Below are 25,337 nucleotides of genomic sequence, written 5' to 3'. Positions count from 1 at the left end.
TCCGTTCAGCAACAATGTTCATTGACTACAATAAATCTCCGACTGACACAAATTCAGTAGATAATAATGAAAATAACAGGCATAATTTCACAAATCGTAAAGTGTCTCAGAGTTTGACAACAGGACAGCGAGAGACAACCTAAGTCAGCCTGTTTGTGACGGCTCATCTCCAGAAGGTGGCTTATGTCATACATGTACTGCATAGCACCAAAAACAGCTATTGCAGGTGGCTGGTGAGTCAGAGCTTTTCTTCTTTTCCCCCAACCAGAAAAACCAGCCAGCTCCCAAGAAATTACCTCAGCAGCAAAATCCCTGTAGGCAGTTCTTTTCAGGCAGTAAAGATTCACCACTAAACGTTGGTCCCTTGTAAAGGCATAGTCATGCCATAGTGATGCAAGCTATGAGCTCATCTTCCCATCAACTACAATGTAACAACAAACTAGGCATAAATATTTGCCTCAACCTTAAAAAACATATAACTTCTATACGATCTTAACATCTTTACAGTGTGGCTTCTAATCTATGTGCTTTCCTGCATTATCATGACAGTGCTAAGTGTGCATTCCCTGAATGGTGCTGTGGATAAAAGAACCTGTTAAATGGCTAACGTTAATGTAAATATTAAGGGCGTGGGTTGCTAGGATAGGACTGGCAGTGCAGGTAACGTGGCGATGAGTTTGTTCACCTGTCTGCTGCCGCTTTCATTAAAAGCAGGCATCCCGGCACATCATGTTCTGCCACCTTTCCCTGATTCTCTCTCTCACACACACACACATACACACACACATCTGCTGGGAGTGTCTGCGCCGCGCCGCCTGCCACTTTATACCGCTGCTGCCAGATAGACCGCCATCACACTGACAAGCAGGTGGCAGGGAAGTTTCAAAGCCGCAGACAAACTTGTTTTCACAAGATGGGTGTAAACAACTACAAAAACCCACCCACCCCCACTTACTGCCTTTTTGTTCAAGACAGTACAACAAATACAAAGACGGCAGCTGGGTGGAGGGGGAAGGATAGGGATGCGGATGGGGAATGGGGGGTTTACATGTTTTGACGTGCCACCTTGAAAGGATGATAGACAAACCTCAAATCTCAGATCTCAAAACTCCCAGGAAAAACAACTGCCCTTTAGCTTAAGTGTGATTCCCAACAAGGGCAGACACTTTCAGCTACCATGACCTTTGCTGTAGGACTAGCCCTGTGTGCTATGCTTCCTGCACAGTCCAATTCACCATGTAAAACAGATGCACGTTCACTCTATGGCTCTGCCTGAGACTATATGGTTTCCGACGTCAACTGTCCACAAGAAAAGCTATGAGGAGTTTAGGTCAAAGAAAAGGATTGACAACGAGGGCCCATGTTATAGGCTGTTTGCTTGTAACGTGGAATGGGCTTTGATCATATTTGGCAATGTCAGTTCTAATTTGTCAGTAGCTTATTCTTCTACCAGACAAAACGACTGAAAAAGCTCTATCTATTAGTTAGTCTTTATCACTGCGATACTGATAGCAGAGTCACCCAACCTAAAACTCGCTCAGATGGCCAATAGGCTACTGTGACAGCCGGCTGCTGTCGTAGTAAAATGAATAGTAAGCTGTGCTATGACAAATACAGCCAAATTAATTCAGGTGAATATAACTTTGAATTTACGATACGTTAGTAGCATTAGAGCTAATCAGTAAACCGCTGCCTGCCACACAGCCATTCCTGACATCGCTGACAGCTCTAATGTGAAGTGACCGACGGCTGCGAAATCTATCTCCACCTTAACATTCTGACGGACAGCGTCGTGGTCCTGAAAACACAGTAGTGTGCAGCGCGCGAAACAGCTAAACCTCCGTGTAATTCGCGTGATAAACCATGAATGAGGAATATATCTAAATGTTAAGCCTAAAGGTAGATATGAAATGAAAGATGTCTGTCTTCTGTTCAAAGTGCATTTCGTCTGACTGGGGGCAGTTAAACGTCTTTAATCTGTGATAAAAGGCGGTTGACGGGATTTTTAGCCGAAGATGGCGCCCGTAGCTAACCCAACCCAAAGGCGACAGAGCTAGGCCCGCGCGGAACGGCTGTCAGCTGGCACGGGAATTGCCCCTATAGTAACAGACAATACTATCGCAGCACCATTTGTAAATGCACTGCCGACTTATCAAGAGAAGCGGTAAAATCCACCGAGGCGCTTTGTCATTCAATGAAACGCCCACGCCTCTGTGTTAAGTTTAGGCAGGATATTTTGCTCAGCTCACTCAACAATAATATTGACAGCCCACGTAAGCACTGATATTGACTTATCAGTGACAATTATTCTTGAAATAACACCGGTGTATAATGGACACCATTGATATGAGCACATTGAAATGCAGCTACCAATTTCAGCACCACACTGCAGCACGGACGATTCTCAGCCCCACACAGTGCTTAGCTGCTTGCTAGCCCTGTCTGCTCTATTCAACAATTGAGGCAATTGAGGGCGCTTACTTCAACATAGACTGCTCTTTCTCATCTTCTTTTTTCTGTCGATCCATGACAGAGAGGATGATCTTTCTTTCCTCCTCTGTCAGATGGCTTAGGTCCGGCATGTCCGGCTGGGCATCCGCCGCAGGAGGAGCGGTCGGGCCGCCCCGGGGCCCGACTGGAGCAGACATCTTTAGATGGAATTGCTAAAGAAAGACCCAACATTAAGCATAAAGACTTATATTCTTAGCTATTTCTATAGTGTTAACACATATATATGCATTACCCTATCTGAGCAGGCAATTCAAGCAAGAACACATGCATCATGGTCCAAACAACTTCATCAGGTTATGCTGTCAGCATACGGTCTCCACCACTATCATTTAGTGTTCTCTGAATGCAATAAAACCTGTACAGTTTAAATGCTTTATAGCGTTCGCCTTCAATGTCCACAATGCGTGTAGCCATTGTATTTTAACGTTATCACGTCTATTGGCAGAAGCCAATATGCATCCGACTGATAAGCCTGATGTATAGTTTCTTAAATCTACATGATCATACACCGACATATCGTAGTAGTCCAATGCTGTAGATAGGCTGCAGCAGGCGGTAAACGTTGCTAAGCGGCTGCTGAGATGTTGTCTGCGATTCTTAGCACGGCTTCAGGGGGGGAAATACATCCCATCAAGACAACGGGATATAAGGTGCTGAAAGCCAAAAGCTCCCTTGTTTCATGCACAAACCGCTGGGTGCCTTACAATGACACAACTCAACAGCCATCCATTCGAATGGGTTCAGAGGGAGTAGAGATCAAATTCTTGCCTTTTATTTCGCAGTCATGATAAATCCAGTCTAACCCATAGCTGGTCCTTCTAGGGAGAGGTCAGCCGCATCTTCAAACGCAGGGCCCTCGTTCCCTTCTGGCGGTTGTTTGCGTCCTCTTGCCTCTCTCGCTCCCCCTGGTTCTCTCCTGGTGGATAATTCTTGGAGATTTCTTGAATGCTCAAAAATGGATGCAATAGGGTAAAAGCCCGATAGGATGGATGGGCGGAGCAACGATCTTGCGTAGAACAAAGATCAGCTGCTCCCAGCGGGAGGGGGCGGAAGTAATCGGTGCTGTGGCACGTTCATTGACAGAAGGTAGCCTATCGGCAGCATTTTCAAAACATGAACTGGATTATATCTTTGCCTATCGCTATTCAAACATAGTATAAGCAACATTATCCAGGTCCTCATGAATAATTTGCTGATTAGGCTACCAACTTTATAAAGATAGCAATGGACTTATAAAACATCCGAACCTATCGAGCAACAGGTCTAAAAACGACCCTGGAGATGCACTGTTGCAAAGAGCCGAATTAGGCTACTATATCGATTTTAATGTGAAAACTAAAACATTTCTGAAATAACAAAATACTCCGACCCCTGATAATGATGGTATAATTTTAGTGGGACTATAATATTAATATGTAGCAGCATGGAGCAATGTTCCTCTAAATTCTTGGGTTTTACAGCAGCAGATTATATTTTCATAAAATAAATGCCGTTTTTGAACCGTTTTTCCAGTAATAAAGCAAGACGTAAAAAATAATATAGGCCTAGTTTAGATAATTACCAGGTCAGACATACATTGTTTACAGAAACAAAGGGTTATTTGAATATGTTGGCAACAAAATGCAAACCAACACTTTTAACGCAAAACTATTTCTTTATGCTTCCAATTCTGGGGTAATTCTACATGCTTCCAACCAGAGCCCTAAAGAGAGATATATCTATAAGGCTCTGCTTCCAACCATTTATTTGCGTTTCAATGAAGTTGAACGCGGTGTTCTACTAGCCTATTCCATGGAGCTAATGAAGTTGGAAAACATGACAACTAAAGCTTTGTTACTGGATATCAGTATCAGAAGTAATTTCTTGACGCCTGCCTGAGGGCAATTTGGATCAGGTTACAGTTGCTCACATTAAATAATAGAAATAGTGTATGCAGGAGAAATTATACATAGGGTGATAAATGCCAACAGTTTAGACCTTAAGCACCAGAGTATTGCACAGCTGAATTAGGACATCATTAAACTGAAGCTGACACTATACATTATTTTACTTTTAGATACATAATCATAAATTGGATATATACCACAGCAATTTTGTTGCCAGGTGAGATGGAGACTTGGGTTTCAATCACTTGACTTTACAAAAGTTATTTTGCACACCCAAATGGTTCTATGCCGACTCATAAACTGGGTCCTAAATGGAATTACAAGTGAAATGAGCGCCCCCTATTGGCCAATTGGTGTTAGGTAGGCCACTATCAGGAGGGTTCTACTTAGGCCTACTTTAGAACAGAACACGTTTTTAGTGTTTCTAGGCGAGAAATAGGTGCGCTCAACTCAACATAAAAAGAGGGGTTTGGGTGCGTAAACAAAGGAAGCACTGGATGAAGCAAAAAGTAAATGCACTGTCAAGATTTAATTTTTAGGAAAGCATGTCACAAATGTCAGGGAAGTAGTTTGTACAGTGTATTTTTTCACATTGAATTACTTTATCTTTGCACATGCAGGTCACTGATTATAAGCACTGTCTGTGTGTCTGCTGACATTTAATGTGCGGAGAGGAACTGAGATATTTTAACAAGACAGATAGAGAGGGCCTCTTCCGCTATTCAAAGGCTACCACCGCGATATTATGTATTATGAAACACGCAAATATGACTTCCTTTGTTTCTTCATGTAGGGTTTGTTATGCCAGGGATGGCCATTCTGATGTCAACTCTAAAAGCTGTCTGATTTATTGCTCTGATGCCAATGCAGCCACTGTCTTCTGAAGAAAGTATCACTATATACAGTACCACTCTATGAGAAAGACGTCACCACACAGTTTCACCCACTGATCTCAGAAGAACAAAACAAAACAACAAAACAAAAAAAATGTGTTCATGAGATCAGTGGTTCCACCCCAGTGTCAATTATATAACATTGTGATTTCATACATGACATGCAGGTGGGAGATGGTGGGACTGGTTGGACTGGATTGAACTGGATTGTTTAACCATGTTGCCCTCTGGAAGGTACCACAGGTCACTCAAAACATTGATTTAAAAAATAAGAATATTAATAATATTATCTTAAAGGCACTCAAAGCGATGTTGGGTAACGCACATCTTTTCGGTGATTGGCTGGAACACTTTGTTGGTCCAGGTAACATAAATGTGTGTGTGTGTGGATGCTTTTGTTGTTGTGTCGGTGAGTTGCATAGTTTTAAAAAACAAACATTAAGGGTTGTTTTAAGGACATGTTTGTACATGCCCATGGCCAGCCACTCTGAAACAGTCAAAGGCGATTCAAAATGAGTCAGAAAGTCGAGACAGGACCTATCGTCAACATTTCAGTGTCCACCACCCTAGTTCATCCAAAACAAACCAGAAAAGGGACTCAAAGCGCTAAATACCGGAATTATCCTTTAATTGTGTCTGTCATCTGTCATCTCCTCAGTGACAACAGAAGGTTCTAGAGTATAACTGACTCATGTACATAACAGAGATGATTAGCCAGTGACTGATAGGTCAGCTTGAGTGTCTGTGACTGTGGCAAAAGGCAGAGGAATCTATTCAGAGCACCAGAGTGTGATAATCAGTTATTGTGTTTTTATTTCTTCAGATATGGCAACACCCAAAGCCAACTGTAAATGTGTGTGTGTGTGTGTGTGTGTGTGTGTGTGTGTGTGTGTGTGTGTGCGTGTGTGTGTGTGAGTGTGTGTGTGTGTGTGAGTTATGATGAAGTCCCTTTAAAGAACAACACCTGTTTTTACCAGTTTTGTAACCTTGCATGTGTTGTTTTTACAGTTTGTTACAGATTGTATAAGTATTAGTATTGGTATGGTGTTACAACATTAAATTTCCCATCAACATTAACAGATCCTAAATTTATGTGATGGGCTGGTGGCTAGTTATGTATAGAACTTATTCAAATTCAGATCTAACAATTTGTGATTAGGCTACAGCAGCAAGTGATTATTTTGGACAGCAGTGAGTGTCAGACTGATTGATATTGATATTAAATAATTGATGTACATCTGTATCTATATGGGAGGACATATGAGCATAGCTGAATATTGGGGGGACATGTCCCCCTCAAAGTATATTAAGATCATTATTTATGATTACGGCCTTGCTTAAAGCAACACCAAAGAGTTTTTTGTAGCTTAAAATAATGTTTCCAAAATCGTTTCAGTGGTTCATCAACTCGTAACAGGGTGAACGGCACTTTTACATTCGCTTTGCGGCCCTCTATCGGCTATAATTGCACTATGTAAGTTTGCCAGATCGGGTAGCGGATCTCAGTTCGATGGAATGAGACATAAGAAACTACAAATTTGACTTGCTTCTGATGTCGCAGTACATCATACTTTCATAAAATCACGCAACATACTCTACCTTGTCTGTGGACATCGTTATTTGCAAAGCCAGTGCTGGATAAACAAAAAGCCTGCGTGGGACAGAGGAAAAGTGCTTTGGTGTTGCTTTAATGATGCTGTAGCACATCTCTATTGACAGTTTACTTTTTTGACAATGAACTGTGCATACATGTACATGTACATGTGCAACAGTGTTTTAACTAGTAGTTTGTGTTATTTATGTATATGTGTATATTAAGTAGTGTTTACCTGTTGTGCTACCTGTATGTTTACCTGGCTGCAAGACAAGTTTCCCTTAGGGGACAATAAACTGAAACTGAACTGTACATAGGTGATGGGTACTTTCAGAATTACTCAACATCACCTGATCTTTGTTCACCAATGAAGAATGAAATGGGCAAAGAAAAAAATAATGTAATGTTATCGCTTCAAGACATCATCTTTAATTTTTAGGCAGTTTATGGGCAAGGCATGGGATGGAATGCATTCCTCTCTCTCTCTCTCTCTCTCTCTCTCTCTCGTGATACCAGTTGCATTGACATAATTTGTCATGAAATGCCTCGAGAAACTGGTACTACGGTGCATAAAATCTAGCCTCCCAGCCTCTTTCGACCCCCATCAGTTTGCATACCAGTGAAACAGGTCCACGGAGGTGTGCCATAACGACGCACGATGCGGCGATAAACCACCTGGAACACCCCAACACCTATGGTATGAGGATGCTCTTTGTGGATTACAGGTCTGCATTCAACACCATCATCCTGGACATCCTCATCAACAAGCTGCTCCACCTGGGCCTCCACCCCCATCTGTACTTGGATAAGTGATTTCCTCACCAACTGCTTAGAAGTTGTTCGACTGGGCCCCCACCTTTCTTCCACCATCACACTCAGCACAGGAGTACCGCAGGGGTGTGTTCTCAGTCCTCTGCTATACTCCCTGTGCACCAGCGACTGTTCCCCAGCTCATCCAACCAATACAATCTTTAAATTCGCAGATGACACCACAGTCGTCGGTCATATAGTAGAGAGTGATGAGACACACTACAGGGTTGAGATTGGGCATAGCAGCGTCTCTACTTCCTGAAACAACCTAAGAGAGGCGCTGCTGGTGGCCTTTTATCGCTCTGCCATAGAGAGCATACTGACGTACTGCAGAGAATATGCAAACTGCACTGTGGCACAGAGAAAAATCCCTGCAGAGGGTCATCCACTCTGCAGAAAAAAAAAACATTGGCTGCTCTCTGCCCACACTTGACAGCATTGCCTCATCCCGTTACCTCAGCAGAGCAAAAAACATAATCAAGGTCTCCTCTCACCCAGGCCACAAACACTTTCAGTTACTCCCCTCAGAAAGGCGTTACAGGTCTGTCAGAACCCGCACATCCAGATTCAGAGGCAGAGAGTTTTTTTTTCCCCACAGCCATCACAACTCTAAACACTCACTTACAGAAATAGGACTTTATCATGATGTGACGTGATGTGTGTGTGTGTGTGTGTGTGTGTGTGTGTATGTGTGTGTGTGTGTATGTGTGTGTGTGTGTGTGTTTATTTAGGCGGCACTCCATGTCTTTTCACCCTGTGTCATGCAGGCCACATGCAGGGCATGTTTCATGTTGGCTGATATGACTCCAGGCTGTGACCACATTCTCGTTCCAAAGTATTTCATTGTTACCCTCTTTTTGCCTTAGACCTATATCGACATATTACCTTCACCCAGATGTTGACTGAAAGGTACATTGCTCAATCCAACCAGGGCAGACGTCTACTTTGTTATCTTTACCTGAACTGAATATGATAGTGTCTGAATATGATAGCTATGCGAAGGGTATTACTGGAATTTAATGTTTTCCACATTCCTCCAAAAGAGACTGTAATGATTTAGGCCTAAAGTAAATCTTAATGTCATGTGTACAAGCCTTTAGAACTGAATACACCACAACGCCACACCACAACACAAAGACTGGCAACAACCATTTTTTATTATTCCAACAAAGATTATTTTTAAATGAATTTTGTGCATTTAAATATGTGATACGACAGAGAATTGTGTAGTAAAAATCAAGGAGCTATACACAGGCAGACAAACAAACAGACAGACAGATAGATAGATAGATAGATAGATAGATAGATAGATAGATAGAACAAGTAATCTGCTGACTCACTAAAGCAACACTACGCACTACCGCTCTCTACTGCTCATCCTTAACGAGAAGAGAAAGAAGTGTTGAGCTCATCGCAGTTAAGATTTTATTAACCAATCGCAGCCCAGTAAACAGCTCCCCTTCACTCTGGAGCGCTTAAAGGCCAATGCATTGTGGGTCATTTCAATGAGGTCAAAAACGTGTGGAGGCGTGTACATTTCACCGATCTGTATATCATATACCGTGTCCCTGTGAGGAGCGAGGCCCATATACGGGCACATCTCAATAGTTAAAATATCTGCGTCAATGCAAAGTTGCTGCGCTGCGCTGATCCTGTCTAACGTCTTCTCTGCATGATCGCTTATCCTATGTTACATACGAAGAACGCACTGGTGGAGGTCACATGAAGTACTATCTCCGTTATCGATCGGTGTCTCGATGGCTGTAACATTTATGGCAGGCTACGAGTCACCTGATTGCAGTAAATTCTGGGTTAGTAGTGCGCTGTCTGCACCCATAAATTATACTTCGCTGCGCCGTGCGTTTTTAGTGTCGTCTCGCTGCCACTGACTGTGTGGCCGACTTGCAAGTAAACAAGCATGAGTACCATTTCGAGACAGCGCCAGACTGCAGCCGCAGCGATCCCCGTCTCCCCGGATTCTTCTGGCTCACCTTTCTCCTTAACTGCAAACCTCCTGCGTCTTTTTAGTCACATCAAATATGAGAATTTGGCAGCCGGACTGAGCGGGGGAGTAATCTCGACAATGGTGCTTCATCCCCTGGATCTGGTGAAAATACGCTTTGCAGGTAACGCGTTGTTTATAAAAACTAATGAGTTGCGCTGCACAGCATTCTGTTTGGTGTATAGCTAGCTGGTCGTTGCAGAGAGCGCTTCAGCTACTTTATTTCTAGGTGACCTACATTTGGTATTTACACTGAGCCAAAAAAACAGATATCCTACCAAGCAACGTCAGGGCAGATGGCGCATACTTGAGTGCCCTGCAACCATGACAGACGTGAATGGCGATTAGTGTTTAGCCTGTAGTTGGCATGACTCAGGGCTTTAACGGTGCTTCTTGTCCTTCTGTCTGTTCACCCTACCCCCTACACGGCCTCCCCTCTTTGTGCTGCCTTGTAGTGAGTGACGGGTTGCAGATGAGACCCCAGTATGATGGAATGGTGCACTGCATGAGAAGCATCTGGCAGCTGGAGGGGATTCGGGGTCTCTACCAAGGAGTGACCCCAAACATCTGGGGCGCAGGGGCGTCCTGGGGCCTTTACTTCCTATTGTGAGTGTGTTGTTATTGTTGTTGTTGTTGGTGTGCGTGGGTGAATTTATTGTCACAATTCGTGTTTGTGCATGCCAGACAGGGCAGGGCCCACATGCTCAAATGGCACAAGACTATGAGTGTGCATTGTGCAACTTCGTTAAGTGAGGAGCTATGCAGTGCAGCACAAAAGCCCAGGCTATTGCTAGGGCTACAGCTAGCCCCTTTTGAAAAAGACACACCCATACCACAAAGCTAAAAACAACAGGGAAGAGCAACATGCAGCAGTTGCAGCATGCCAGAGCCTCACACAAGCTGATTCTAATACATACTGATACTGCATTGTAATACTTTTGATCAGTTAGGTATTTGAAGTGTGACTGTAATCCAAATATATAATACTCCCTGTAATACCCCCAAGTAATTTTATATGAAGTAAATTTGTATGAAGATTGTTCATAGCCTTTTTCCACAGACTGTGCCTGTATGTCAGTAAGAGAGAGAGAGAGTGTGTGTGTGTGTATTTGTAATCTAAGCTATGGGTTTTTTTCTGTTTACAGTTACAATGCCATCAAGGCGTACACCCAGGAGGGCCGCCAGACTGAACTTAGTGCTTTTGAGCACCTGGTGTCCGCAGCCGAAGCAGGTCAGTTTGTGTTTGCGACCTAGCTTAACACTCCCGCCCCCCTCAACGTGTGTGTGTGTGTTTGTGTAAGCTGATATCTGTGGCAAGAGGTTGGACGCAGTTGTGTTGGGCGTATTTTGGAAAGGGAAAAGCACTTGATGATTGGGCAATAATCTGTCAGCCATTGGACCCTTTGGGGCCTCCGGGGGTTGCTCAGCACTCTGGCTGCAGCTGTTTGGGAAGCACGTTTGGTGCAAGGAAACGAGAGGACATGCTGCAGCAGGGGTACTGAGAGCCTCGGTTCAGTTCAACTTCAACTTCACTTCCCTCAGGACACTCCATTTTTAATTTGAGTCGAAATTGAAGGGTCGGAGGTTGGTTGGTTGGCTGGCCCACACGCACAAGATATTAGAGACTCTGATTTTGCTCATTTCTGTATGCCCCCTCCATCACCAAAGAGCAGTGTGGAAGGGCCAGAGATGACGAGGAGGCTTTCAGGAGCTCTCCAACCTGCTGCCTGCTTTATGCCAGAGCAAGAACTCCCAAAAGCCTCCGGAACATTCTATTTTTGTTAGAACCACTAGCCTGGAGAGAGAAATACTAACCCCCCGGGTTGTGCTGTACAGTAGATGAGCCCTTTTTGTTTTTGGCTTTAGAGTGTTGGTTTGAAGGTTTTTGAAGGTGCCCTGCTGCTGTTGGAACCCCCTCTTCCCTCCCTGTTCCCCTGCGTTTCCAGGCATGCTGACGCTTTGCCTGACCAATCCGGTCTGGGTGACAAAGACCCGGCTGGTCCTGCAGTACAATGCAGACCCATCCCGGAAGCAGTACAAGGGAATGCTGGACGCCCTCGTGAAAATATACCGTCACGAGGGTATCCCAGGATTATACAGGGTACATTTTGGATCTAAACTAATCCTCTCTGAAACGCTTAGCTTTGTTTTGGGTGCACCTATGTAGAGCATAGCCTACTGCATTTGACTACATCTTTGCAGCTCAATTCAAATCTCTGCATACCTCTATTTTACTGTAGTTTTAGAGCTAGTCCCAATGGCTTCATAGCAGTCAGCATAGCAGCGATAGCTTGTTTCTGCTCCAGATGATATTGTTATGGTTTGCCACCAGAGGGCCTCATTACATTTGCTTTAGCAGAGCTAGCAACACTTTGGCATAAATATTGTATTGGAAAATATGCATCCCAAAAGCACATGCAGCACTTGCTACACTTCTTTCAATTCAGTTCACATCTCTCAACACCTAACTGTAATGGTAAACGTATGTTGTCTCTTAATGCTATCTTCTTGTTTTTTTTTCTTCTGATATACATGATAATATCACCCTGAATGGATTTTTTCTCTGTGCAGAGAGCTTGATAGTTTGATCTTTTAGTCAGTGTTCATGAGGGGTAAGGTTGGCCAGTTCCTGATTCATGTCCACTGTCACTGCAGGGTTTTTTGCCTGGTCTGGTGGGTACTTCCCACTCTGCGCTGCAATTCATGACCTATGAGAGCCTCAAGAGAGACTACAACAAGTCCAGGAAGATGCCCTCAGAGGCCTTGCTGGTAAGATCATTCATGCGTTTCAGAAATGTCTTCACTCATGTGTAACCCTAATATTTTGGGTAAATATGGGTGTCTATCCAGTCTCGCTGAGGCCTGGAAGGAAGACCGGTTACAGTTACTTTTATTTAATCTTTTATTCATTGAACACATTCAGCAAGTCTGCACACTTCTAACTCCTGTTACCCTTGATTACCCTCTACCTAGGAACCAATCTCATTCACAAGGGTGCATAAAACAGAAATACAAATTACACTACCACTTCCTCTTCATAAACATAAAATAACAAAGCCATAAAATATACGCCTACACGTGCATTATGAGAGATAGAGCGAAAAGGAGGAAGCTGTTCTGGAAAGTTGCAACTGCTTGCAGTTTTCAGTGTGTCATGATTTTGTGCAAAGTAAAGCTGATGAAGTTAAGATAAGGATGCCAGGTGCGGCAGGGTATCACGCCTGGATCACAAGAGTCCGTTCGCAATGGATTAGGAAAAACCTAGTTTCAGCAACAGTACAGTCTTCATTTCTTTAATTCAAAGCACGAGTTAGAATGTTCTGTTCACTGAAGAGAGAGAGAGAGAGAGTAATTCTTTCTTGGTGGGTACTTCCTCCTTCCCTCTCTCTCTCCCTCTCTCTCTCCCTTCCTCTCTCCCTCCCTCCCACTCTCCCTCCTCCGCCGCCCTCCCCCTCTCTCTCTAGTCTCCACTTGAGTACATTGCCATGGCAGCAATCTCCAAGATATTTGCTGTGGCAGTAACTTACCCGTATCAGGTTGTCCGAGCTCGCCTACAGGACCAGCACAACAACTACAGTGGGCTTGTGGACGTGCTAAGGAGGACATGGAGGTAGCCATAAGCACTGGACACTCCATTGATTCTACATTTTTAGCCAAAAATTTCATTTTAAACATATGTGTTTTTAAGGACTGAATGGTCTAGCTAGCCATTTGAGATTATATAGAATATACATATACACTAGATGCAGTATGTTTCATGTCAGGAATGTATATGATGTTCCCTTTTGCAGCAATGAAGGGGTGGAGGGCTTCTACAAAGGAATGGTCCCCAACCTGGTGCGCGTCATCCCAGCCTGCTGCATCACCTTCTTGGTGTACGAGAACGTGTCTCGCTTGCTGCTGGGGGAGTATCATTAAACCCCAAACATGCGCGTACACACACACACACACACACATACACCCCCGATACGCACATACATACGCACACTCACACACCAATACATACATACATATATACACTCATACACCGACACACACATACACCGACACACACATACACCGACACACACACACACACACACACACACATATGATCACTGACACAAAATCACCCATACACACACCTCAGGAACACTGAAATGGACCAACAGGATGGAGATGACAGCCAACAAGCAGGGCAGCAATGCCAGTTTGTTTTCCAAGTGGCCCCCAGGAGACTTCAATGCACAACAAACTCTTGGGGGATCACGCAGCATAGTTTCACTGGAGGTTGAAGACAGCACACCACCTCAGTCTCTGATGAGGGACGACCCAAACCATTGCTGTTGCTGGTTAGTGATTAGAGTAGCACCATGTGGAAAGCAATGTGTGTTGAAGTTTCTGTTATGAGTTGTTGGAGAAGGTTACACAACATGGAGGAAAGGACTAGGGCCAACGGCCACGTTAAGGGGAAGTGACACTTTCAACTACAACTCTCATGTAGAACAACCAAGATAATGTTTTGACACCTCGGTCATTGTCATTGTTTGTCCTCTGTTTTTTTTCGCACACTGACCTTTCTCTCCGGGTGGAAAACTTAAACACACGTGCTTGTGCTTGTACTTGTGTGAGGGAGAGGGAGTGCCGCATTAGACTGTCCCGACTGCTGTATATTTGAAGCACTTGACTCCTATAAGAGAGACGAGGGGGAGGGGTGGACAAACCCATCTACCCTCTCATGCTTTGCGGAGGGAGGAGATGACGTCAGCAACTTTCCATTGCTGAGTTTGTTGGGCTCAGACAGTCCAGCCTGGACGTCCCTTAAGGAAAGACACATGGAGACACACGGTCACATGGAGAGGAGAGAAAAAAAGACTGAAAGAGAGACTGAAAGAAAAAGATTGTATAGGTGTGAACCAAAAATGAGGAGTCTTAGAAAGAGTTGCTCAGGGGGGGGGGGGAAACGATCATGAATCCTATGTTTCGGATAGTTTTGAAAAGAAAGTGGCTCTCTAAAAACTATATAGGACATATTCATGGAAAAAGTGGAAAAAATCACATCTTATGTTTTTATTGACACGTGCGAATAGTATTGCTTATGACATTTTTCTAATTATCAGCGTACAGTAAGTCCATATGCTAGATGTCTTTGTCACCACTAGGGTGCAGTCTTGTCCTTGGATTGGAAATGTTTATGTGTGTCTAGACTTGTGCACAAATTAAAAGCCATGTTGGCTTCCTCCCTCGTCTGTCTAATGAAATAGAGGCTTATCGTAATGATGTTGCCAGGATATAAAAATATCCCTGAAGTCCAACTTTTTTCACAATAAAGAAGTATTATATTAAAGATGAAACTGCTCTAAAGACATTGAATGGAAACAACATTGTGTGATTTTTATGCTTAAAGTGTATTTTAACTTTGTAAAGTGTTGTATCACCCATTTGCATTCATTATTCATAACAGAATGTTTTCTTATGCATAACTGCTAAGCCTTCTGAACAGAACCAGTATTACTGGCATACTTTGTATTAGTCTAATTCATGGAACCAAAGGTATTTTAACCTTCAAACCACTGGTCAGAAACTGTGTCAATGCCTTTGAGTGCACAGGACCTGGTTCATAAAGAATGTAGAAAAACAAATTCTTTCTAGGGTTTATATTATCATTCTTTATGGAGTTGATTTTGCTTGTGCTGAACTGTCATTGACTCTCATTTCCGGTGTTGATTTAGAGTCTGTGCCTTTAAGACTGGCCATGTGCCTTGATTAATGTGGCTGTGAAGTATCTGTACTTCTACATATGTCTAAACAGCAGCTGTTAAAGCACTCAGCACACCCTCTCGGACTCGATGAAACATTCCCTGCATTAGTCATACAGGATACCAAGTATGTCTGTCCCACCTTCGATGTCTGGTAGTGTCTCCTTTTGCACAACAGATGGGGGGTTAAGAGTATGTGCGCTACATTTTTATGATGTGTGAACAGCTAAGGTTATCATCTGCCTCATGTATTAATCAGGGATAAACATAACACCTTTCTGTGTTTGTGAAAAATACACTGTAAAGTTTTTGTAGAAAGACAAATTCAATAGGCCAAAGTCATGGTTGTGTAAAAAAAGGGCTTTATTTTCTAAAGCTGTACATATAAATACTATAATAACATTTTGACAATGGTCACGGAGGAATGTTATACATATGCAGGGATTTAGAGGTCACCGGTTCAAGCTGAACAAAATGAAGAGGTTGGGACAAACACGGGTCCTCCAGCAAGTAAGACGAACACATTTAACGTTGTATTCATTTCACCTTTTTGTTCCTTCATGCAATTTTAAGGACATGATATGAACACTGTGAACTAATGAAAGCCCCATAAAAAAACATGGATTACTGCATACCCCTGCATAGTTCCGACAACAGTCGTCCTATTCAAAAGATATAGAAAAAAAGGAGAAAAAAGAAAACAATGCAACCACTTGTCTAAACCATGCAAACATCACTGAGCACCATAAAAGTCGCTGTTGGATGGAGTAAAGAAAACAGATCCGCCTCCTCCCTCCTTCACGGAGGGCCACTCTCCCTGGAGGTGTTCCTGTACTCTCTCCCCAGCGGATTACACAGAACAGAACATGTGTTACACAGTTCCATTTGGACCGAGCAGTCATATATACAGATACATTGAGATGTGGCACACTGGTGCCCCTTCCGGTGGCTCAACTTTCCTTACAAAAAGTAAACGACTAAATATCTGACATAAGACTAGTCTGATATACAGTAAGGCTTAAGAAAAGCAGATCATGGTCAGGCATCAATGCTAACAGTGACACCAGGAGTGTTGAAACTGGAGGGCATTAATAGTTCTATTTATTACTATTTGAAAATGAAAATGCAAATTCTGTTGCCAGGAGACTGGAGGCGATAAGTGCCACTAGTCCCTAGAGACGTGGAGTCAGAGACGTAGTGTCCCCTGTGCAAAGCTGAGTCAGGCTACAATTTGGTTTAAGAGGTTCTTAATGGGGAAATTGTGGTGTACTAAAATTGGGTGAGTTTGGTCTGATTATAGAGGTACTTTAATGCAGTTTCCTTTCTACATGAAAGTAGAAAAGCTTGGAATACAGTCGGTAGACTGGTTGGTGTTTAAGCTCTCTCATCTCGCTGTCTGTAACTTAACAGTCACAGACAGTGAGAGGGACTTGTGGAGGAATGACAGGATCATTTGGGAAGCTCCTCGATGATCACCCTAGAGACGGAGTTCCACCCAGTCGATGCGTCTCCTTTCGGATAATCTGCACATGTGCCCACCCAAATTCCCACATCCACCAAGCCGGCAGGGATCCCCTCACAAAGCCCTTCCACTGCAAGACAACAAACAAACAAACAAACAAATAAATAAATCAACAAGCACACAAACAAATAGATCAATTACTAAATATACTGAAGGCAAACGTGAATGAAACATTTGCCATACTCTTGTGTATCATATTGTGTCACTTTCTCTGTCTGTGTTCTCTTTCTCTCCTCCTTTCCTGTATGTGATGAAATGGTGTTAATTACTGAGAGAAAGTGCCGTGACCTGCTATGGTCTAAAAACCACCTTGAGCTCTAAAATACCCCTGGGGCTGGCGGATAATTGCAGGATGTGGCGGTCATAACCCCCATGGTGAGGCATCAGGGAGGTCAGGGACGTGGACCTTTTGGCAAAAGGGATGGAATTTTTTTTTACAAGCCGCAAATTAATCTATTTCTGGTGTCCATGCTCAGCCCTGTTGCTGCCGCAAAGCTCATTCGGCTGTTTGTTCTAGAACTTTATGATGTATCTATTGTCTTCTGTATTGTACCAAGCACACAAGACGACATCTCATTCCTTGATGTTATAGTTTTTTGCTGGATTTCCATGCAGATAAAGAATTGAGAAAGCCATCTACTGTCCACTGTGGCCCAAACTGAATGGGTTTCTCCCCTTCATACAGTAATGTTATCAAATATATTTTGCACAGTGGTTTCAATAACAAAGAGATCTCCAGCTTTGTTTTGGAATAGTTTCACTTCAGCCACATTTTTTATGGAATTATAGTGATATGCCAAAACAAGCTAAAAAAGAATGTGCCATGGAGAAACTGAATGTCTGTGGATGACAAAAAAACAACTCATAATTTTGGAAGGCTAATATTTTCATCCATACCCTGGACCAGCTCATGGCCAATTCAAATGTGTGTGCTGAGAAAGAAAGGCTGATTTTAATGCCAGCTATGTATCTCTTATGCTTAATTTATTCATAATTGACCAGTGTGTGTTTATGCATTAGTATGCAACTGTGTGCTGCAAAACAATCTCTCAGGAGGATAAGCTTTCAATGCAAACGGAATGAGTTAATTGGCTGTCTCTTGTTAGGGATACCTGCTGACGTCCGGTGTATGTTGATGGTGGAGTTGAGCTCCGGGCTGCCCTGGTCCAGGTAGATAATGGACTCAATGGGCAGCGGTCCAGCGCACTCGGCTCCATTGAAGGTGAAGTACCAGCGCTGGCAGCAAGCCGACCTGCACTTGAGCCGCAGCGAGCCGCTGAACAGCACGCGCAGGGCACTGTCCGAACGTAGCTTGGTGAACGTGCAATCCTGCAGGGGGCACACACCATGACAGATGGTCAGACGACACACAGCATCCCACAGGTCATCCCACGACTACTTAAAGCTGCAGTTGGCAAGATTTTTTTGATCATATTCACTGAAACCGACACTATACTCCGACAGAACAACATAAAGCAGCCGTTTTTTTTTGTTTGTTTTTTTTTTAAAACAGCATTTCTACCTCCACCTAGAGCCTGTTATTTGTTTTGCAAAAATCCACAGCTCCTGGTTCTTCTGGTCCAATCAGAGCAGGGCAGTGTGAGATCTGACTGTCAATCACAGTCTGGTGTAGTCTGGTGCACACTGACGAGCACAAATTCGATGAGAGGATGCTCGGTGGTAGTGGGGGAGGGGCATGAGAGTTGTAAACATTCAAAATTTTGGTCCCCTCAATCTGTCAGACTTGCCAACTGCAGCTTTAACCCACTTGAGTCCAGGACCTGACTTAGGTTATTCTCGTGACGTGCCATGCTCTGATGTCTGCTTTATGGAATGCCATATGGGACTCGATTTTTGAAAATGTATGTGAAAATATAAATCACTTCAACAGTTCGCACTGCATAAGTTGTTTTCTTTCTGTCCTTCATGCTCCCTTAATTATTATTCATAGAAACTACTTGGGCAAAGTAGTATTAGAAGTACGATGTATTAGAAATTATAGTTCTTTTCTTTAAATAATTGGTTTTGTTGCGTTTGAATGAAATTTTCCACATTTGACATTTCCACTCTCGCACACAAACTGTGCAACCAATTTCGAGTACTTCGTCTTTCAGGACTTGTCTCCACAATGGTTCATTCATATGGTTGATGTGTCATAAAATTCCCATTAAAGTAATAAAAACACAGCTGTGATTGCTATTGGACTCACAGTGGTAGAAACAGCCTTTATACCGTACATACAGACTATTAGTCATATCCTATTCATGGAGACTGAATACATTCTTTATTTACTGCCATGCTGTTTTATGAGATATTCTTTAAAACTCCTTAGCAACACAGTATGTCTATAGATGTTCATTTTGGAAGGGCGCGTACAGACAAAGGATTTGGACAAGGATTTACTTGTACTGAAACAATTTGTCCCTTCTTTGTTTGTTTGTCCGTGTGTTTGTTTGTTGTGTTGGCTACTCACAGCAATTTTTCCCAGGTCAATGCCATAGTTCAGCGAGTTCCAGGCACACTGCTTGAAGTTTGGCCTCCACGGATCCTCAAACCTCTCGCTCACACACTCGCCCTTCTCTCCTTTCAAGCCATCGCGTCCAGGGATACCTGGGGTGCCAGGGATGCCATTCACCCCTGGGTTACCATCCCTCCCCTGGTTACCAGGAGGGCCCTGGAGACACGTGCCATACTAAAATAGAAATAAAAGCAGCATGTCCAGTCCTTCTCAGGATAAGATATATCACAGTATCATATGTACACAGTATACATTACAGTTGTTGATCTCGATAACATGCAAACAGACACTAAAATGTAACTTAATATATCTAAAGGGGGTTGTGTTTGTGTGATTAATGCATAGTGTACTTTGAATGTTCTGATGATACTTTGCTCAAAACAAGTTGTTTGCTTTAGGAATTCAGTGGTTGATTAGGAACCAGTTCTGTAGCTGGATGGCTTATTTTGATTCATCATTTGCATTTTGTGTAAAAGGAGGAATGTAAACAGAGTGTGTGGCTCAGGAGCACAAACAGCTTCCTTCTGTGATGTGTGACCTTCACACGAACCATATCATTTTGTTTTTGTCTTGGTTAGCCTACGTAAACCTGTTTTTTGTTCACTTCCTGTTTTTGAGCATCACTCATCTCAAAACAGCTGTGTCAGGACTCTCCAAGAACACTCCTGATTCAGCCCCAAGTCCGCCTGTGGTTTAAAGAGCACAGTGACGGTGCAAGGTTGTCGTTGTTCATATTTGTTGAAATGGAACGAGGCAGGCCTGCTCTGATTCACACGCTGACTGACCAGCTGGTGAAATCCCCTGACCACTTCCCAGCACTGTAGACAGTGACACACCAGTTCTGGAGCTTGTGTGAGCATCATTAAGAGCAGAAATCAGTGGGCTGAGGGGCGTAGTCAGGAGACTTTGATGGCTGTTTTGTACAAGAGGGGAAGTTGGCTTTCATCTAATTTGTACAAGGGAAAGCCCTAATCGTACTAATGCTCAACCTTGGACAGACTGAATAAAGAATTTTAGATAGTTTTAGTCAATAAATTGTTTCAAGATCATTGAAATGAATCCCACTATTATGCTGGTATTATAAAAGAAATTAATTGAAAACATTTTCAAAATAAAGTAAAAAACATTCATAATTGAATGTTTGGGAAGCCAGAGTGAGGGTGGAGAGACATCTGGATAAAGCCAGAGTCTTAATCTCTTGGTCCTGCACAAGGGATGGAAAAGCTTATACAATGCCGTAATTCCAGACCGAATTTCAAAGGACATGCAAAAAGGCGTGCGCTGAAATTCAGCCATGCGCCACCACATCAGTTTTAGAATTCTCAACCGGCTGCCAAGACCAGCTCTCTCACGTGGTGCCTGACTCTGCCACTGAGCCGCACAGTGATGTAATACTGTACAGTGCCTAAAAGGAAAAAGCTTTTGGGGAAAAAGAAGAAAGTCTTAATGATAAAGTTGTGACTGTAACATGTAACGGTTAAATGTTCATACTGTACAAAACCCATAATCATGAGTAATATACAAATATGATTATTATGTAGGCCTACTTATTATAAATTGGAACTGAAGAACGACAGGAGTTTTCATCTTCAATTTATGTGCCGTTCCAGTTCCACCTCCTGAGGAAAGATATTGAACCATTTTTGGCCATCTTTGTCTCATGGGCAGTAATATAATTCTTTACAGTAAGTTAAAAGGCTGAAATACTTTGATAGTTCACACAGCGCAACAACCAGTGTTGATTTCCACAGAGTGAACACAATCTGTCGAAGCCAAATGAATCTCGTTGCGGTACGCTTGGCACAAGCCTCATGAAACTTTCATCACTCCCTTTCCCGACATTGTGCTTTCTCATTTCACACATTTTTGTGGCTTTGTGTGCTCTCGGTGGTCTGTGGAGATTGCTTTGTGGATAGACACGAAACCTCCAATGGCGCTGGGCAATCTTCTCCGATGGAAGCTAAAGGTGGTGGTGGCCATGCTGGTGGGGTTGCTGACTCAGTCCACACCACAGGCTTGTTTACGTAAACCTTTTTTCTTTTTTACAAATGACCCACTCGGTTTGAGTAAAGCAACTGGATCATGGATGTGCAATAATTTTTTTTATTTTTTTTTAAATACTATGCTGCTACTGCCAGTATCAGATTTGTTGGGTTGTGAAGCAAAAACGCATATTAGCAAACCAACCCATGTGGACTGCACATAATGGTTTTAGTTAATGTAGGTTTGCGCCAAACAGAAGTTATGTATCTTTCAACACCTCAGGGCAACCTCCACGTCCAGACGTCTCTACCGGTGGCGTGACCCAAAGAGGAAACGTTCATCTGGCTTAGCTGTCAAGAGTAGGAGACCTCCTCTGAAGCCATGAAAGAAGCCCCTGTTCCTTCTCCATGATGCACAGCTGCCTTTCTTTTCTTTTTTCTTTCATTCAGGAAGCCTCTTCTGCACACAGCACCCTGTGTGCGGAGGCACTTCAAAGGCCCTAGCACTGTCAGACTAAACCCCCAACCCCCTTTTTAAGAAAAAATCATAACCAAAAACTCTCCACACATGTTTGGACTCATCTCGCAGATGCTAGGTGATATCCAAAGCACATGGATTCCATTCTCTTCATGGACTGATCTTGAAAGAATCTCGACTTCCACGCATGGCATCTAATGCAATCTGCGCAGGGCCGATGGAAGGTTAGCAGACAGACACCGTTGAAGACATGCCATCAGGGTCTTGGAAGGAATACAATTCAAACAGTTCAACAATATCATATCTTGCGAGGCATGATGTAAGCATTTTTTGAGCCTACTGTGAGAAAAGAATTGCCGGACTTGGTGAAAAATGGCGTGCGAGCATTTTATATTAATTTCTCCCATATGAATTCAACATCTTACATTTTACATTCTTTATGTTGTGGCGAATCCAGTTTGAATGACTGCTACTGCCCATCATTATTTGAATATATTGTTGCATAGTCCATGACGTTTTAAGACTTCCAGTTGGATTATGAGGGGGTCAATGAAGGACAGGAAAATTAAACCTAACACTCAACTGTTCATTACGCAAATTGCATAGGCCTACTCAGTCAGATAGCAATCACGGGTTACCCGTTAAGCCTGGCGCGCAGACTGCAAGACTTGCAATCTTCGACCCGATTTGGCCGTCACTGCTGTCGAATAAAATAACCAGCGCAGCGGTATACCCTCAACCTCGCAATCAATAACTGCTGGCATCTGGCAACCGTTATACATGTCGTAGATAATGGCACTAGACATTTTAAAAAGACAAGATGTTACCTGTTAGGCTGTTACTGAATTTAGTGTGAATTTCTAAACAAAGGAGGCTATAGGGCTTTAATGACGGGACAGGTAAAACCGACTTTAAAAGTAGGCTATGTCATTTGTTTGATTATAATTAGACACAAGTACCACTTACCTTGTCCACGAACTCTGTCTCCTTTTGTCGTTTAACTTTCTGTGATCCGCAGACATGAAAAACGAACAAAGCCCAGAACACCACTTGCATGGACCCCATACTTGTGGAAAAGTGCTGAAGAGGTCCGTGGTGTGTGCGCGCCTCCGTGGAGTTTGCAAGAGTGGAACCAAAATGTGCGCTCTGAGGTAGTTTCCTACTTGTGAATCCACAGAAATCCCCAGGGAATTCCGGATTCTATCGTCCGCTCTCACCCCACTCCTGCCAAACTCACTTCCTCTGATTTGGCTTTGAGACATGGCTTGCATGTTTGATAAGTCAAAGGAAGCTCTTAACTATAAAATTGTAGTTTTGGAAAGAAACGTGGTACTTGGCACACATGGTATACTACTTGGCTGTAAAAAAAAATCAACAAAGTGGTACAAGATATAGATCATTAACATTAAAAGGCTATGGTGGCCAATTGTAGAAAATGGGATATAATGATTTAAAAATATGACAGTAAATGTTCTGCATATTTGTCATGCTTTTTGTAGATTTTGGATGGCCCATACAAATTGTTAAGGATGGCTGATATGAGTGGGCTTCAGCAAACATTTTTCACTATAGACTGGACCTTAGACTCATTGTGGTCTGGATGGCACAGCAATTTGATGTAAACACCCAGAGCTTTCACAGGTTTATATTATAAGATGACTGACACCCATTAAGGGCTGGCCACCAGTGGAACAGAACAGCCATTCACACATTCTGTGTGTATTTTCATTTCCCTGGCCTGACCTCAGAGGGCACCATGTAGGCCAGTGTGGGGGAGAAAAACAAACTCTTTGAGGTTCTCACCCGGAGGCCGAGTATTTCCGCGTCAACATCATCATTTCCTTCATTCGTTCCACTATAAATACAATGAGAAGTACAGACAGCAACATCCACCTACATTTACAGGACTTTTACTGTAACACAGTTAATAAATATAAGTGTCATTAGGTTTCCATAGCCTATAAATGAGGCCCCTGTAAGTCAACAGGTCTGCTATTCACTCCTTAATTAGAACAACCAGAGGTTATGTTGATACAAGGAAGTTGGTCTTACTCTCATTGGTTTCATGACTCAGTAAATTTAGCTCTTTGACCTTAGAGTAGCTTATTCTAAGTGTGCAGACCTAATGGGCTCCACTCCATCCAAATGAAAACAGCAAGGAGATAGAAGTGGGCTCAGTTTAATGGGGAACTCTGTTACGCAATGAGGCTGCCCTACGTTACACTGTCAATTGAGGATGGCAGACTGCATTAGGTAACAAGTAGGGATGTAGTGGAGGCTAAACGCAAGTAAACACAGTTTACCCACCTCTGAAATTTCAGAAATATAGTTTATCCACCTCTTATTACAGTTTATCCACCTCTCAAAAGAGTTTATTCCCCAATTGTAACTTTTAAAATGTAAAAATCACACTGTTTTATCCACATTCTCAATATGTACACTCATCAACACTCTAGGAACCATTTAATACCACTGGTATTCTTACAAACATTGGACAATAACCTCCACCATCATCAAACATGTTCTGATGCCTTTTTTTAAAAATCTGATACCGAATGGCACAGTCCACCTTACTGTGATCACAGAATTCATAGTTTACTCACCTCTAGTTTCATAGATTATCACTACACCCCTGGTAACAAGCCATGTAGATACAAATTATTTGTATAAGTGGAGAGAAAAGAAGACAGACAAACAAATGAGCTTAGACAGACTGGCGAAAGAGGCCAAAAAGCCAAAGGAATGGATAAAAAGGATTTATATTTATACAGATGATATACAAATATATACATTAATACATTAAAATACCACAATGGTGAAATAAGTGGAAATACATTTGTTCAACAGTTTCAAAGTAGATTGATATTTTCAAATATTTTAAAAGGTTACAAACATTTGCAAATAAACAGGGCTAAACAACTTCAGAACATTTCAAAATCCAACAGACTGAGCATCAGTTCACAATCCTTTTGAATGAGTCAGTGAACTGCAGGGGGGGGGGACTTTCACCTGCAGGGGGCGTAATTATTCTATTGCATGTCGCTATTCTGAAAGCTGGCACGGACATACACGATCGATGTAAACGTCAAAGCTGTTTTATATCGACTCAAAGAGGATCACACGTGTTGTGTGAGTCATAAAAGAAATGGAAGCATGCTTGTTTCTTGTAGTCCTGTGATAACAAGGTCGTCAATAAGTCAATAATAGGCTAGACTCATGCAGGGTAGCTCATCAGTTAGCCCAATAAGTGAACACTGGCTAGTCCACTTACTGTAAGAGACTGTGGGTAAGTTTTGAACAATCTTTTTATTATGACCGCCGCTTCGCTGCGCGGCGGTCATATAGGTTTAGTCAGATTTTTTTCTTTTTTTTTTCTTTTTTGCATGTCCAAATTTCTGTCAAG

General features: G+C 42.7%; 3 protein-coding genes across 6 annotated transcripts in view; 1 reads left to right on the top strand and 2 right to left on the bottom strand.

Annotated features, from left to right (window-relative positions):
* The window catches only part of rims2b (regulating synaptic membrane exocytosis 2b), a 116,302-nt gene extending 112,844 nt beyond the window's left edge, over positions 1-3,458 (bottom strand). For all 4 annotated transcript variants that reach the window (XM_042076056.1, XM_042076057.1, XM_042076059.1 and 1 more), the window contains exons 1-2: positions 3,280-3,458; positions 2,482-2,663 (exon numbers count right to left, since the gene is read on the bottom strand). In XM_042076056.1, coding sequence (XP_041931990.1) covers positions 2,482-2,648 — 167 coding nt within the window. In that variant the 5' untranslated portion in view covers positions 2,649-2,663; positions 3,280-3,458. The remainder of the gene's footprint in view (positions 1-2,481; positions 2,664-3,279) is intronic.
* Positions 3,459-9,220: 5,762 nt separating this feature from the next.
* On the top strand, positions 9,221-15,048 carry slc25a32a (solute carrier family 25 member 32a). The gene is made up of 7 exons (XM_042076102.1): positions 9,221-9,820; positions 10,152-10,302; positions 10,842-10,927; positions 11,643-11,797; positions 12,352-12,465; positions 13,161-13,306; positions 13,488-15,048. The coding sequence occupies exons 1-7, from the start codon at positions 9,613-9,615 to the stop codon at positions 13,612-13,614; spliced, it is 987 nt and encodes a 328-aa protein (XP_041932036.1). The 5' UTR covers positions 9,221-9,612; the 3' UTR covers positions 13,615-15,048.
* Positions 15,049-15,779: 731 nt separating this feature from the next.
* Positions 15,780-23,133, bottom strand: cthrc1a (collagen triple helix repeat containing 1a). The gene is made up of 4 exons (XM_042076111.1): positions 22,901-23,133; positions 19,430-19,648; positions 18,069-18,285; positions 15,780-17,026 (listed from the first exon to the last, which is right to left on the bottom strand). The coding sequence occupies exons 1-4, from the start codon at positions 22,997-22,999 to the stop codon at positions 16,884-16,886; spliced, it is 678 nt and encodes a 225-aa protein (XP_041932045.1). The 5' UTR covers positions 23,000-23,133; the 3' UTR covers positions 15,780-16,883.
* Positions 23,134-25,337: the final 2,204 nt, after the last annotated feature.

This window comes from Alosa sapidissima, chromosome 21 (assembly GCF_018492685.1).
Source record: "Alosa sapidissima isolate fAloSap1 chromosome 21, fAloSap1.pri, whole genome shotgun sequence".
NCBI lineage: Eukaryota > Metazoa > Chordata > Actinopteri > Clupeiformes > Clupeidae > Alosa > Alosa sapidissima.
Note: the sequence above shows the minus strand (reverse complement) of the source record. Positions and strands in the feature narration are given on the sequence as shown.

Bases quoted from the DNA above. Each gene is read 5' to 3' on its own strand.
- cthrc1a (XM_042076111.1), bottom strand. From the start codon at position 22,999: ATGGGGTCCATGCAAGTGGTGTTCTGGGCTTTGTTCGTTTTTCATGTC. The intron at 19,649-22,900 runs GTAAGTGGTACT...TTTCTATTTTAG, and splicing joins AGACAGAGTTCGTGGACAAG to TATGGCACGTGTCTCCAGGG. The intron at 17,027-18,068 runs GTATCCCTAACA...GTTGTCTTGCAG, and splicing joins CATACACCGGACGTCAGCAG to TGGAAGGGCTTTGTGAGGGG.
- slc25a32a (XM_042076102.1), top strand. From the start codon at position 9,613: ATGAGTACCATTTCGAGACAGCGCCAGACTGCAGCCGCAGCGATCCCC. The intron at 12,466-13,160 runs GTAAGATCATTC...CTCTCTCTCTAG, and splicing joins TGCCCTCAGAGGCCTTGCTG to TCTCCACTTGAGTACATTGC. The intron at 13,307-13,487 runs GTAGCCATAAGC...TCCCTTTTGCAG, and splicing joins GTGCTAAGGAGGACATGGAG to CAATGAAGGGGTGGAGGGCT.